The sequence below is a fragment of the Mizuhopecten yessoensis genome, unplaced genomic scaffold (genome assembly GCF_002113885.1).
Source record: "Mizuhopecten yessoensis strain PY_sf001 unplaced genomic scaffold, ASM211388v2 scaffold11181, whole genome shotgun sequence".
NCBI lineage: Eukaryota > Metazoa > Mollusca > Bivalvia > Pectinida > Pectinidae > Mizuhopecten > Mizuhopecten yessoensis.
The window spans coordinates 446,342-461,446 of record NW_018408920.1 but is presented as its reverse complement, the minus strand read 5'-3'; the positions used below and the strand labels follow the sequence as shown (position 1 = coordinate 461,446).

The 15,105-nt window shown below is 37.3% G+C and overlaps 3 protein-coding genes across 12 annotated transcripts in view; 1 reads left to right on the top strand and 2 right to left on the bottom strand.

The window, feature by feature from the left end:
- The window catches only part of LOC110440443 (tryptophan 2,3-dioxygenase-like), a 21,081-nt gene extending 17,329 nt beyond the window's left edge, over positions 1-3,752 (bottom strand). Inside the window, exon 1 of the mRNA XM_021483527.1 lies at positions 3,523-3,752. The gene's annotated coding sequence lies outside the window, so the exon portion shown is untranslated. The remainder of the gene's footprint in view (positions 1-3,522) is intronic.
- The window catches only part of LOC110440444 (methionine adenosyltransferase 2 subunit beta-like), a 23,315-nt gene extending 8,210 nt beyond the window's left edge, over positions 1-15,105 (top strand). For 2 of the 10 annotated variants that reach the window (XM_021483530.1, XM_021483536.1), the window contains exons 2-6: positions 11,749-11,943; positions 12,749-12,863; positions 13,316-13,468; positions 14,032-14,225; positions 14,827-15,105. In XM_021483530.1, the coding sequence (XP_021339205.1) occupies positions 11,749-11,943; positions 12,749-12,863; positions 13,316-13,468; positions 14,032-14,225; positions 14,827-15,081 (912 nt within the window). In that variant the 3' untranslated portion in view covers positions 15,082-15,105. Of the gene's footprint in view, positions 1-30; positions 141-3,209; positions 3,220-9,679; positions 9,784-11,748; positions 11,944-12,748; positions 12,864-13,315; positions 13,469-14,031; positions 14,226-14,826 lie in introns of those variants that run through there. The other 8 variants (XM_021483532.1, XM_021483538.1, XM_021483534.1 and 5 more) reach the window with 8 other exon arrangements.
- Positions 6,098-9,522, bottom strand: LOC110440442 (ankyrin repeat domain-containing protein 17-like). Its single transcript, XM_021483526.1, has 2 exons — positions 9,368-9,522; positions 6,098-7,890 (listed from the first exon to the last, which is right to left on the bottom strand). The coding sequence occupies exon 2, from the start codon at positions 7,633-7,635 to the stop codon at positions 6,289-6,291; it is 1,347 nt and encodes a 448-aa protein (XP_021339201.1). The 5' UTR covers positions 7,636-7,890; positions 9,368-9,522; the 3' UTR covers positions 6,098-6,288.

The window sequence follows — 15,105 nt, the reverse complement described above, 5'->3', positions numbered from 1 at the left end:
ACTCATACATTTGTATACACAGGACAGTGGCGGAGTAAGGCAAAATGTTGCCAAGCTGGTCAGAGAAATAGTTCAGAGAAGTATTTCGACAATACTTGTTCTTTAAATAACAATAGACTCATGGTATGACGTCGACAACGGTGAGTTAAGACATTTAATGACCATGCCGGTCGTATTTACCCTGATAAGCTTCAAGTCAGGGACACTACAGACTCTGCTACTTCATTCGCTTCCCCTGGTCTTTACGTTAAACATGACCATCAAGGACGAGTTATTATTTAATTTCCCTTTCTTGATAGAAATACCCCTGCTTCGCAAACCTACGCTTGCTCTGAATATTATTAATTCTATAGATGTCAAATGCTGAAGGACAAAACTTACAACACAGGGTTTCCAAATATGCCCATTGATGAAGACTTTGGGCAAGTTTTTATGGTCACCTTCGTGTGTGTACCATATACACGTGAAGTAACTAATTATGAATAACTTTGGTATTTTTATTTAAGTCTTCATTAATTTTTTCACAACACAACATATTCAAACTGCACAAATGTTTGCTAGTGTTGTTAGGATGGTCTTCTATATCCTGAAAGATCTGTGCTTGAAGTAGACCTACATTATTGTTTTAGATTTTTGTATCAATTAACATATCAGTAGGGGCTCTAGAATATAATGTGTCATACTGTTGTAGTAAAATAACATTAGATTATACAATGTATACATGTTTATTTGGGACACTCTCGAAACAATTTCGTACTTGAACTTTAAACTTGATTAATAGTTACCTTGTTTCAGAAAAAGTAAACAATGTAAAAAAAAAGGTATTTGCCTCTCGGTTGTGAAATCAGCATTAAGACAAAGTCCATGAGTTTTTATTTTCCCTCTGTTCATCGGTACATTTAGTTATCTCTTTATCGTCATTGGCCGGAAAAATTGTCCGTACTGAAGTCCACCAAGTTAATAAAAAAAACTAAACCTGTACCGGCAGACGGGAGCCGTGAAAGGGCAAGAGCTTTCGGAGATCATTCAGTACATATGAGTCGCCGTATGTTTACAGGCTACAACAACATCAAAAAAATAGAATAACACAGACAGCTGTCTTTCTTAAAGTCGTCATAACCAACAGCCTAGATCTGCACCTAGTATTTTATTTTATCCAGAAAAAAAATGTTGTCTGTGATAAATAAACCCGAAATTAGTCAAATACCAAACGAGAACTATTTCTCTGATCAGCTTGCACTCCGCCACTGTCCTGTGTATACAAATGTATGAGTACATACGGGTCACATGCTATATATAATTAACGACCTTAACCTGGATTCGGTACAAGACTTTCAACGACGATGATTGGCTAATTCGTAACACACCTTCCTAACCCACGTGCTACAGATTGTGTTTATGAACTAGATATGACTTAACCTTGAATTTTACCACGACATGTACGTACGCACACATACCTAGACATGTGTCTTCTAATGTCACGGCCTGGTCATGTTGTACACCAGTTTATAATTTGTTTTGTTTTCTTTATATATCATACGCAATTAATATCAATTCAGGTAAGTATACGCAGTAAACGGAATAGATAAACAAGCCAGAATACCCTTATATAGCCCTTAGAAATAAAAGTGATAACGCTATGGAAATATTGCTAGATTTAAACAGTTCTCTTTTGAAAGAAAATTTAATACGCATTCATTCAGGGATTTCTTCCTTTCAAATGTTTTGAATTAATAGTTTTTCCTTGAACAATTTTTCTGTGTTCATATGTTCTTTGTAAAGTTTTCCTAAATAAGACCAATTATAATCCATTCTAAATATTTCTATAAAAAAAACACATTATGAAAGCAATAATACCAATCGATACAGAAACTTGATCTCGGTCATCAATCTTACGGTCAATATTGAATTTCTAGAAATTATTTATTTGAAATTGAAATATGTCCTCCCTATCTGTTATGTTTTTGAATGAAAAGCTAATTAATAACAACTTATGCTAATCAAAGTAGACCGGTAGAGATCACTATACAGCTAGCTGTTATGCCCACATCTAGAGAACAGTGTAAAGCTAGTCGAACATTCCTAGCCCAGACAGAGAACATCATAAAGCTTGTCGAACGTCCCTAGCCCAGACAGAGAACAGCATAAAGCTTGTCGCACATCCCTAGCCCAGACAGAGAACATTAAAAGCTAGTCGTCCCTAGCCCAGACAGAGAACAGTATAAAGCTTGTCGAACATCCCTAGCCCAGACAGAGAACAGTATAAAGCTTGTCGAACATTCCTAGCCCAGACAGAGAACAGTATAAAGCTTGTCGAACATCCCTAGCCCAGACAGAGAACATCATAAAGCTTGTCGTTCCTAGCCCAGGCAGAGAACATCATAAAGCTTGTCGAACATTCCTAGCCCAGACAGAGAACATTATAAGCTTGTCGTTCCTAGCCCAGGCAGAGAACATCATAAAGCTTGACGAACATTCCTACCCCAGACAGAGAACATTATAAAGCTAGTGGTTCCTAGCCCAGACAGAGAACATTATAAGCTAGTCGTTCCTAGCCCAGACAGAGAACAGCATAAAGCTAGTCGTTCCTAGCCCAGACAGAGAACATCATAAAGCTAGTCGAACATTCCTAGCCCAGGCAGAGAACATCATAAAGCTTGTCGAACATTCCTGGCCCAGACAGAGAACAGTATAAAGCTAGTCGTTCCTAGCCCAGACAGAGAACATCATAAAGCTAGTCGAACATTCCTAGCCCAGGCAGAGAACATCATAAAGCTTGTCGAACATTCCTACCCCAGACAGAGAACATTATAAAGCTAGTCGTTCCTAGCCCAGACAGAGAACATTATAAGCTAGTCGTTCCTAGCCCAGACAGAGAACAGTATAAAGCTAGTCGTTCCTAGCCCAGACAGAGAACAGCATAAAGCTAGTCGTTCCTAGCCCAGACAGAGAACAGCATAAAGCTAGTCGTTCCTAGCCCAGACAGAGAACATTATAAGCTAGTCGTTCCTAGCCCAGGCAGAGAACATTATAAGTTAGTCGTTCCTAGCCCAGGCAGAGAACATTATAAACTAGTCGTTCCTAGCCCAAACAGAGAACATTCCTAAATAAGCTTGTCGAACATTCCTAGCCCAGACCAAGAACATTATAAGCTAGTCGTTCCTAGCCCAGACAGAGAACATCATAAAGCTTTCTAGCGAAGACAGAGAACATCATAAAGTATGTAATGTTTACTATCCATGTTAGCTTGTCGAACGTCCCTAGCCCAGACATAGAACAGTATAAATCGTGGCGAACATTCCTAGCCCAGACAGAGAACATCATAAAGCTTTCTAACCCAGACAGAGAACATCATAAAGTAAGTAATGTTTACTATCCATGTTTATTAATTTCTGCAAAATGTTCGTCCTATAAATACAGAAAGCTATGTTAACGCTATATCAGTATGTGTACGTGTACTTATTATACGAAATTATTCTCCGTTCATTGTTAAATGAATATTTGTTCCAACAATCAACATACCTAGTACGACTTGGCTCCAGAGATCTAGCTGTCCCTTCCAACAACACTTAGGTTTACCTGAGGAGTGTAACAATACCACCACTGAACAGACCACAAGGTAGCAGGGTAGTGTATATATGTGTGTTGTCCAGTATGGGTGTCGCTCCGTTATAGAGATATATAACTAATCTGTACCGGTGACAGTTTGAAAGGCACACAAATCTGCTGACGCGTGAGAGTTGACATTGGATTCGTACGCAAGTCGGTCACATGGTTTATGTTTTATCTACAGTTCTACATTTTCCCAAACTTATTATACAATAAAAAAAAAGATAATCTCAGACCAAACAATAGAATTAAGACATATCAAGTTACTCATTAAACTTTATTGTATCGATTGGTATCGATTGAGTGACTGGCTTTGATATGGGTAGGTTCTTTGTACAAACACCGTGGGTAGGTTCTACACAGGTTCTTAATTAGGACTTTATGCGTACACAGAACATAACGCTCTGCACACACCCGCGATTAAGGATCCCTGTCCCACCGCAGGTATAAGACACTAGAGAAATCTACAGTAGTATTCCGTTCAATAGCTCCTTAATTATATTTTGGATTTAACTGTAGTGCGACTCGGTCAGCTTAATTAGTGAGAGGGAAGGTATACTGCTCTGGCCCACAGGGACATGAGAGTTTGTTACAGCTATATTTGGACTTAAACTAAGGTGTTCAGAGTAGTTTTACATGTTTTAGGCGTGTAGATCGACTTTAGGTAAAAATGACCCCCCAATGATCAATGGGATGACATTTTTACCGAAAGTCAATATGAACCCCTAACACACGTCAAATTACTCTGAACACCTTTGTTTAGGTCCAAATATAGATGTAATAAATTCTCAGGTTCCTGTGCTCTGGCCCCGTGGTATTTTTGACACTTATGACACTGCTGTTGATTTTTCTCCTTTTTTCTTTCTAAACATTTTTGTGTATTCTATCTATATTATTTTTCGTAAGTTTTTGACACTTATGACACTGCTGTTGATTTTTCTACTTTTTCTTTCTAAATATTTTTGTGTATTCTATCTATATTATTTTTTGTAAGTTCTGAAAGTATTTATCAAAGCTCCATACAAGCTGCATAAATATACGTCAAAAGTTCCCAATGTACTGTTACAATGTCTGGCAGTGTTAATGCCTCTCCTGTGTAGTACAGTTAAAGTCGTCGAATGACATGGTGCTCGGGGATTCGTTTATTTACTGAGTACTGAATGTAAAAAAAGTCCACCAAAGAGTACTACCAGGTCAAAATATATTAATTACAATTGTCGCTTTTGTGTTTGTTATTTTTACATAATAAATCACATCCATGTATAAACATTATTTTTTTTACAACAATTATGAAACAAGTAATTTCAACTTCTATTAATCACTCTTGATGGCCCCTAAATAATTTATCTCACTTTGCGATGCATCTTACAGAAATAAAGTTGTTCACGATTTGAGTATTTGAAAATATTAATTAATTAAAAACGAGAACAAAAATTACAGGAGTCAAATTCGGGACGCATATTATGCATATTCATTACTGGTTAAACAAGTTTCCGAAGCAAACGTTTAATATTCATCTTTCATTCAGGATAATCAACTTGGTACGTCATCTAAAAAAGAAAAATGACTCGTACCAAATACAGGTCACTGCGACCTATACTTTGGCTTCAGATATCATTCAAGGCCGTTCCCGGAGTATTTCGTCTTTATTATTTTTGTAATACAGTACATAGATGGATATTAATTATTATTATCTATAGTGTACTCATGAAGAGGATAGAAAGCTTATATGTATGACATCTTATTCACTGCAACTTAAAATGTATACTTTGACCAATTATCTCAATGGAGGTAAATAAAGTTCAAAAACATATTTTCTATATTATTACGTGCAGCATACTATAATAGAATAATAGTTACATTTAGTGCCGTGTAAGCTTTACCTTTACCCTTTTTGAACGGTATGTTTCTTGGTTTGGGTTTTGGGTTCTGTTGGGGTAAGACATTAGGAAACGAACCAAGTTAAGTTTCATACGGTTTAACATTCTAATAACAGCCAATGTCACTTAAGAACGTGACTTAGGTGTGAAATGTATGTGTGCAATGTATATATGATGAAGACATGGTATGTAGGTGTATTTGCCTCCTTGCGATAGCGCTGATCTGATCCTTTATATTGTTACGCCACTGAAATACCACGCCGAAGCATTCCGCCCGGTCACATTATACTGACAAAGGGTGAACCAGTTGTTGCCATTACCCTAAATGCTGAACGATGTTTAGCAGGAAATATGCACCCCTTTTCTATGGACTTTGGTATGTCATGTCATGGGGACAGAGCCCATTGCCTTCCTCACCCAGGCGAACATTCAACACTAAAGCCAGAAGTAAAGAATTGCCAAGTGATTGAAGGCGCTAGAAAAAAAAGGTAGCTAGAGATATAGAGAAATAAGATAGCGAAATATTGTTGCCATGGGTGCAGCAGATTTACTTGATCCCCCCTCCCCCCTTTGTATTTTACAATATGTAGGGAGTAATAGCAGGTATATTTTTTTCTCAATACCAAACTTTATTTTTGATAACTTTCTTGTTTCACAGATGACACAAAAAGGTAATCCCAAGTTTGAATTCAACATTCCAGAGTAATTTCATTTCAGCAGCTTTAAATAATATTATGTGTTATGTTTAATGCTGGACCTCCTCTTCGGATGTCAAAGCGATCGATATAGTATATACTGTTTACACATTGAGAACATGCTCCAACATAATATCCTTAACAAGAGATCGAGGGACCACGTGATCGTCAACCAGACGCTGAACCTTTCCTTTGATTCCGAGGCCAAGATACTTTCTAACACAGAAACTACAAAGCGTCTTCAGCGTCCTGACGTCCTGGTGATATCTCGCCACCAAACTCGCCAACACCTCATCTCCTGGCCTGGCGGTTAATGCACAATCTAACAGTGCGTCAGAAAAGTCAGCTCCTGATTGGATGAGAGTATCCAACACGTCAGCATCAGTGTTATTCGTCTGAACTGCCTCTATTAACGGAAGTTCGTGTAAAGGCTCGTCAAGTGGACAATTCTCGCGAAGTAGAATCTTCAGATGTGTGTTGCTTCTCTTCCTTATTGCACGCACCACAGGATTTTGTAACATGATGATTTCTGGTGTAACCTTCAATCCCAGATCGAACAGAAGTGCCGTAATATCGCCATGTGACGTTTGGATGGCATCGGTCAATATGTCTTTGTTGTTCTTATTCCTTTCACAATTGATATCTGCGCCATATTGAACAAGATCTCGTATGATTGGTGCGTATTGTTTCTGACAAGCGAGTCGTAGAGGTGTCCAGCCCATTTTGTCCTTTGCATCTGGGTCCGACTTGGCTTTAAGAAGGTATATAACGGACTGCTCGTCATTTTGAGAGACGGCCAAAATAAGAGGTGTTCTGTACATTAAAGAACGCGCAGTGACGTCAGCACCAGCGTCAAGTAAAATACGAACAATATCTGGCATCCTTTCGTAATGAAACACGGCACTCAACAGTGGTGTGTTGCTGTAGCTTCTCATACTTGTATTAACCTCTGCTCCGTATTTGACAAGGACCTCTACCGTTTTGGAAAAATCATCTGCTTTCTCGGTTGAAAATTTATCAATTGCCATCATGAGAGGGGAGAAAGACACCGAGTTCTCAACGACTTCGTTACAGAGTGACGGATCGAGGTCAGCTAGGAACTTCACGGCATGGTAATTTGCAAATGAGCAAGCGACATGTATAGGCATATATTCAATGTTATCTTTAGCTCTAGTGTCACATCCATATCGAATGGCTTCCCGCAAAAACTCGGCAGCGCTCGCACCAATCTGTCGTTTACAGATCAAGTGCAAAATCCATGAGGCTTCTTTCACATCAAAAATTCCTTTACAGAAGGTAGACTTGTATAATGTGAAATCGCCATCAACTATAGCATTGGATACTATTTTCAGAGGTTCAGGTACTAAATAAATCTCAAACTCGTTTGAAACCTTGACATGGTCAGAATCCGTTTCCGGGTTATCCGTTGGTATTGCACTATCGTTTTCCATATTTTTGTACCATGTGTTTGGTTTCAGTTTTATCTGTTATTAATGCATACAATATTTCCTCGTCGTGTGGCAAGACTTAATATTCGGTCTTTGAAATCTGTATATCCACTTCCGGTTTAAAAAGTGTCCGTTTGTCTTGCATCTCCGGTTTCAGTGTCGACAGACAAACCTGACGTCACCATACTACCATGAAGTGTAAAACGAAAGAAATGTCGCACCTTTGTAGTCGTGTTGTGTGCCAATACGCGTTGCCATCTGGGGAAGGAAGAAGTGAAAATATTTTGTTAACATGTTTTAAATTTCTTACTAAAGACAAAAATATTTATATATTTCAGTTTTTGAAATGATAAACCCGACACTATACAGTATCGGCACCTGCAATGACTAAAATAGCTCCGGAAACCGTTGCTTCTAGGCCCAATCGTTTTATTGTTTAATTTTTTATTATCTGATCTATGGTCTGATAATAAAAAAAACGATCGGGCCTAGAATTAAGCTCCGGTTCTGGCAGCTATGACTAAAACTGGTTTTTTTTAATCCGAGTGATTCAAGTGACATGAAGGGTGACTTGACCAAGTGTAAATGCCACGTAATGAAACCTTTGTGGACTTAATTTGTTTGTCTGTCTATCGCTCGTAACCTGATTTGAGCAATTTTCATCGAGGCCGAAAACGTCACCTGAAATATAAATTACCCCATCATCCCCTTCGAATGCGATCAAAGACATGCAAAAAATCATAGGAAAGGAATTACTTCGCTGTCACTTAACTGCTACACTGTAGCCTGATTTTAAAACATGTAGGTGTTCAATTATTGTACTATTTGTGTATACATACCAACATACAGCCCGAGTTTCCTCTGGCCCTGACACCAGACTTAGACATTTTGACAGATATATGTCTGGGATTAGCCCGAGTAACCTCTGGCCCTGACACCAGACTTAGACATTTTGACAGATATATGTCTGGTATTACTGTCGGCCCGAGTTTCCTCTGGCCCTGACACCAGACTTAGACATTTTGACAGATTTATGTCTGGTATTACTGTCGGCCCGAGTTTCCTCTGGCCCTGACCCCAGACTTAGACATTTTGACAGATATATGTCTGGTATTAGCCCGAGTAACCTCTGGCCCTGACACCAGACTTAGACATTTTGACAGACATGTCAACTCGGGCAAACCGACATACCACAATCATGATCGGAAGATAGGACTTGTTAAAGAGTGCGAGAAGATTAATCCGTTGTTAATTGCTTGATAGCCATTGTTATTTCCAGATAGATGTGGCGAAAAATGGATATACGAACGAAACGGAAGTAAGAAGGTGCTATTGTACCCGATTGTACTGACGAAACATGATCTTGTTTTGTAAAATAAGCAAACCACTCTTCCAGACTTTTAAATTCAAATATCTTTTAATGAAAAGCTGTAGAACATGTGACACATGGGCCTGATCTTGAAAGTGTGATTTTTAGTTTAAACTGTATATTAATTTCTGTTATATATATACATTACATTAAATTTTTAATTCATATTCAGCAACTATACAATATGTAGATATGTATACCATATCAATCAATGAAAATTACATAATTCATAATGTTGCTATGTTATTAAGATGTGTTGAACAGCAGGTACCTAGCTGTACAATTCATTAATGTGGCGCAGAAAATCAATACATTGCCATTCTAGAGACTAAACAGTACGTATACAATGTATATTCTGCTACTCACCTTGATTACCCTAGGATATCACAGTTATGCTGATTAGGTGATAGACCCAAATCCATCACATGAAATGACTTATTCTGCCAAATTTAGAAAGGTATAGTCCGATTGGCTAATTTTAGAAATGACTAGTGGAGTCCTGTTGAGTCATGTACGGTTTTATTTTATAATTATCATAACAATCACATACGTACAATATTAATATAATAATAATAATACCAATCATAAACATTTAAAGACTGTGGTGTGTTCCCTGATCATAACGGACACGAATAACTGACCCATACAGGTAAACGAGTACCCCTGAAGGTGCCTCATCCTGATCAGAAAAAAAACATCATACAAGTTAAGGGGGACAACTCTAACCGAATTTGTTTAAACCTGGAAGGTGAGATGTGCGAGTATGTGGACTGTTGACATTCGTTAGTATGGTGCATGTTTTTCTCTAGTACGGTGGTTGTAAACTATCCACAACATGTAGACTATGGAAACAATGACTTGTCAGGGTCTGAGCACCTATACACACTAACGCTAAACATGTAGATACTCGACATGTAGGCACTGTGCTATCTATCTATCATAGATTCTATGTAATATTGTCCGGGAAGGGGTTTCTCATAACGAGCCAATAACCGTGGCCTTAACATTTAATTATTATTATTTTTGCCGTTCCGAGGTGAGAACAGTGCTATTTTTACAACAGCTAAGTGAGAGAGCAGTGCTGTTTTAGCTACTGCCAAATTAGTCCGCCAAATGAGAGAGCAGTGCTGTTTTAACAACTGCCAAATCAGAGCAGTGCTGTTTTATCAACAGCAAAGTGAGAGAGTACAGCTGTTTTAACTCCTGCCAAATAAGAAAGCAATGCTGTTTTAACAACTGCCAAGTCAGAGTAGTGCTGTTTTAACAACTGCCAAGTGCAAGCAGTGCTGTTTGTCAGAGAGCAGAGCTGTTTTAACTCCTACATAATGTGAGAGCAGTGCTGTTTTAACAACTGCCAGGTGAGAGTGCAGTGCTTTTTTAACATCTGCCAAGCGAGAGAGCAGAGCTGTTTAACTACTGCTAAGTGAGAGCAGTGCTGCTTTAACAACTGCCAAGTGATAGTGTAAGTGCTGTTTTAACTAATGCCATGTGAGAGCAGTGCTGTTTTAACTACTGCCAAGTGAGAGAGCAGTGCTGTTTAACTACTGTTAAGTGAGAGCAGTGCTGCTTTAACAACTGCCAAGTGATAGTGTAAGTGCTGTTTTAACTAATGCCATGTGAGAGCAGTGCTGTTTTAACTACTGCCAAGTGAGAGAGCAGTGCTTTTTAGCTACTGCCAGGTGAGAGAGCAGAGCTGTTTTAACATTTGCCTCATGAGAGAGCAGTGCTGTTTTAACAACTGCTTAGTGAGAGCAGTGCTGTTTTAACAACTGCCAAGTGAAAGTGTAGTGCAGTTTCAACAACTGCCATGTGAGAGAGCAGTGCTGCTTTAACAACTGCCAAGTGAGAGGAGTGCTGTTTTAACATCTGCCAGATGAGAGGAGTCGTATTTCAACAACTGCCATGTGAGAGAGCAGTGCTGTTTTAACATCTGCCAGATGAGAGGAGTCGTATTTCAACAACTGCCATGTGAGAGCAGTGTTATTTTAAATACTGCTTAGCGATCAGAGCAGTGCTGTTTTAACTAGTATGAATAGTAGTACGGCTGTAGCTAATGAATAGCAAGTCTAGAGCTGTGTTGTTATACCCAATGAAAATTGGGTGTTCAAACTACTGCCTTGTGATACCTTCACTGTAATAACCTCAATACTGTACTGAATCAATGCTGTTATTTAAAAACATAATACATGACAACAAATGTTCAAGTATGTTCTTACTATAGTTGTATACTTAATACTGTAAATATAAATGTCCATGTAAATAAATAGCCTTATGTACAACATGATCTATTGTTGTATATCATTTGTTAAGTGACAAGTGACCTTATGACATAACTGAACTGTTTCTGGTAGATCATTTAATTCTGGCCTTCTTTTTATCAATGACATGCAATAATAGTGCTCTCCCCAGGGTAACTGACTGTATGTTTATATACATAGCTCTAATATCTACAATAATGGATAACAGTAAGGCTGACCGCCATAACCTACTCTTGTCAATCATTTTAAACATCCACCAATCTCAATAATATATTTTGTACAAAATTGGCTGTCGTAAGATTAACTTAGTTGAAAAAAATTGAAAGCAATTCAAATAACCATTACTAACCAGAACCATCAAATAAAAACTGCACCTATTTATAAAAATATAAAAGTCTGGGGAAAAAGTATTAAAACCAGGTGCACCTGGCCATGCAATTATAAACACAAAATGAATAGTTCACTGTCTCATCACATAAAATTTTATAGACAGCAGTAACCATGGCGAGGAGAGTGTTGATAACTGGTGCCTCTGGACTCTTGGGAAGAGCTGTGTACAAGGAATTTTTGAGTGATGCATCATGGGAAGTGTTGGGGCTTGCATTTTCACGAGCGAGTGGAAACCTGCGTAAAGTGGACATTACATCAAATGATGAACTAAATAAAGTCTTTGATGATTTTAAGGTAATTATTTCACTTTTAGCCTCGCAATAATAAAATCAAATTTGAGTAGGGATATTGCTGATTTTATTTCTTGCTATTCCATGTACATTAATTATTGCACAGGAATTCCAGCCTCTTTGAACTCAAGTAGCTATATAGGTGATTGCCTTCATGTCATGTAATACTATTGTTTTAAGGTGTCAATTAAGGCAGATAATTTATGGGAACATTTAAGGCATCAAGCACCAAAGTCAAAGAAAGCAATCTATTCAATCAATCGTGTTTATTGGGGAAATATTTTACTCACACCATTTTCATGGCATTTTTTTGACCGGAAATTTTAAATAAAGTTGTCAATACATGCAGATATCAAAAACTTATCAAATACTTTCCAAGTAAAAAAGGGGGAGTATTGATGTATGCGACTATGGCTGATAAACAAGAAGTTTCCAGTACAAATAGAGAGACTTAACACTTGACTTTTATAATGTTGTGTGTTGAAGTTAAGGTTATATGTTACCTTACATATCAAACCCGATTTGTGTTGTGGATTATCGCCCTTAAAATATTTTCAATTATTCTTATTTTTTTAATCAGAATGACTTAAATGGGATGTTATAAATGACTCCAATCTAAACTTCTTGTGTAAATTTAAAATATGTCAATAATATAAACCAAGTCAAAATTACCAGTCACAAAGTGCAAGTTATTTTTTTTAGCGCGGAACTCTTTTGTAAAGGGGGTTGATTTCACAGTAACGTAGCATGTGTCCTTAAGACTGGTCTACATAGGAACTAAATATATTAGTCACTTTCATTGTTCACAGCCTCAGGTAGTAATACACAGTGCTGCAGAACGTAAACCAGATGCTGTGGAAAAGCAACCAGAAGCTACTCGGAGGCTAAACATCGATGCCACTAGACACATTTGTGAATTAGCAGGTGAGACCCTTATTGAATGCAAATTTTTTGTTTTTTAAATCAAGATAACAATGAATACCTATATCACCAAAATAAAATATAATACTTGGATGTGTTTAACACAACTGTACATGAATTTCCTGTAATATCTTCAAAATACAATCATTATCATGTCCACAAGGTAAGATATTAAAGTGTTTTCAAACTATTAAATAAACTGGATTAGAAGGAGTTGTGTATGTTAGCTTGGCAGTTGAGGAAAGTTTTCTTATTTTCTTTTTAAATATTTGAACTGTAGCAAGGCTGATGATATACTTTTAGCAATACCAACATTTCTAAAACCTTTAACCAAATAGAGCAAAGTAACGTTATGGTCAGTCACTATAAACTTCTTAGACAACATATTTTCCTGGGAAGACGGTAGCAATAGTTGATTTAAGTTCATCTTATCCAGAATTAATCTTGCTTGACAGTGAAGACAGGAGCCTGGGTGCTATACATCAGTACTGACTATGTGTTTGATGGCAAGAATCCTCCATACAACGAGGACGCATCAACCAATCCTCTTAACAAGTACGGGGTCAGCAAACGGGACGGAGAACTGGTCACTCTGGAGGTTTCAAAAGGTAAGACATAAAAAAACAAGCATTAAAAATAAGACAAGGGGAGACAACTTATCAAATTCTTCTGGTAGTTGTTAACATGCATTCTGCTAAATACTATAATACAGTATACTGTATAACACTTGAAAGGATCGTCTAGCAATTTTGGAAATGGTCTTTTGAGACAGTTTCTATTAGTTGTATATAAAGTACAAACTTAATTGTTTCATAATGTTAAATGTTTTTTTCTTTCTAAAATTTGTTGCCTTTACCAGTAAATCTTTTAGATTAATGATGCAGTAGTAACTTCAATTTCAGATAATTCAGTTTTTAAATAACTAGTATTGATAAAACAGAATTTTCTGAATGTCTACGTTTACTCCTCATTGGATATATAAATTAGGTCCAGTCTAGTTCGTCTTCAGCAGTAATTAATGACTGGCAGCCAAAGGATTATCACAAAAGTTCTGATGTCTACCTCAAAATTGAAGAATTTAGCAAGCATTGTGATGAATTATGCAAACACATCATAAGATGAGGTAGAAATAATAAAACTTTCCTCCTTCATCCTACTGTTTGATCCACAGATAACGGCGTGTTACGTGTTCCTATCCTGTATGGAGATGTGCAGAACCTTGATGAGAGTGCTGTCACTATTCTGTTTGATAAGGTCAAGGACACGGGACATAAATGTATCATGAACGATTACGAGCGGAGGTTTCCAACACATTGTGCCGACATAGCAGTGGTCATCAGACAGTTGTCCGACAAAAAGCTACAGGTATGTACAACATGTACCAGCCTACTCTCCTGGACCCGATATCATTAGCAAAACTATTTAAGTTTCTTGACATTCATATTAATAGCGAGCTGATTTTTTCCTTGAATCCAGAAAGATATTTTACACTGCAGGTTTCAAAAGTTATTTCATAACTCATAAAAAAATGAAATTTAGTTGAAGTGTTCAGTTCCTCAACTTAAGGTATATAATTGTCAGTGATATTGACCATTTTTCATGTGAAGTACTGGAAGCTGTATATCAATATTGGCCATATCTCTGCTTCATCCTTATCTGCCTGTGCACTGTGACCATTTTTGTCCTGCACATGCCTTATCCATTTTTCTTCTGATATAACCAAATATTCTAATACTGAAAAAAAGTAATATGTTTACAAACTACTGATCAAAATCTTGAATCTAGACTGATGCCAGCCTGTTGGGTGTGATTATATTTCTGTTTAGTCATACCCAGTATCACAGAAGTGTTGAATATGTCTAATTTTTACAACATCTCATAAATGAATGTAGAAGCCTAGAAGGATAAAAATAATTATCAATCAAAAAATCATTCAATTTTCAAACACATGTGTGTATTTCTTCAGGATGCCAGCATAGGAGGAATATATCATTGGAGTGGGGACGAAAACATGACCAAGTATGATATGGCTGTCGCTATGGCTACAGCTCTGGGGATTTCAACAAGTCACATTGAGGCTGACAAAAACCCATCAGTTGGAGCAACCAGACCATATAATGCAAATGTTGGTTGCAACAGAGTTGAAAGTTTAGGGTTTGGAAGAAGAACTCCCTTCAAGGATGGAATAGTTCCAGTGTTATCTCCCTTTGTAATAAAATGATTTTTTGTCAATATTACAAAATGA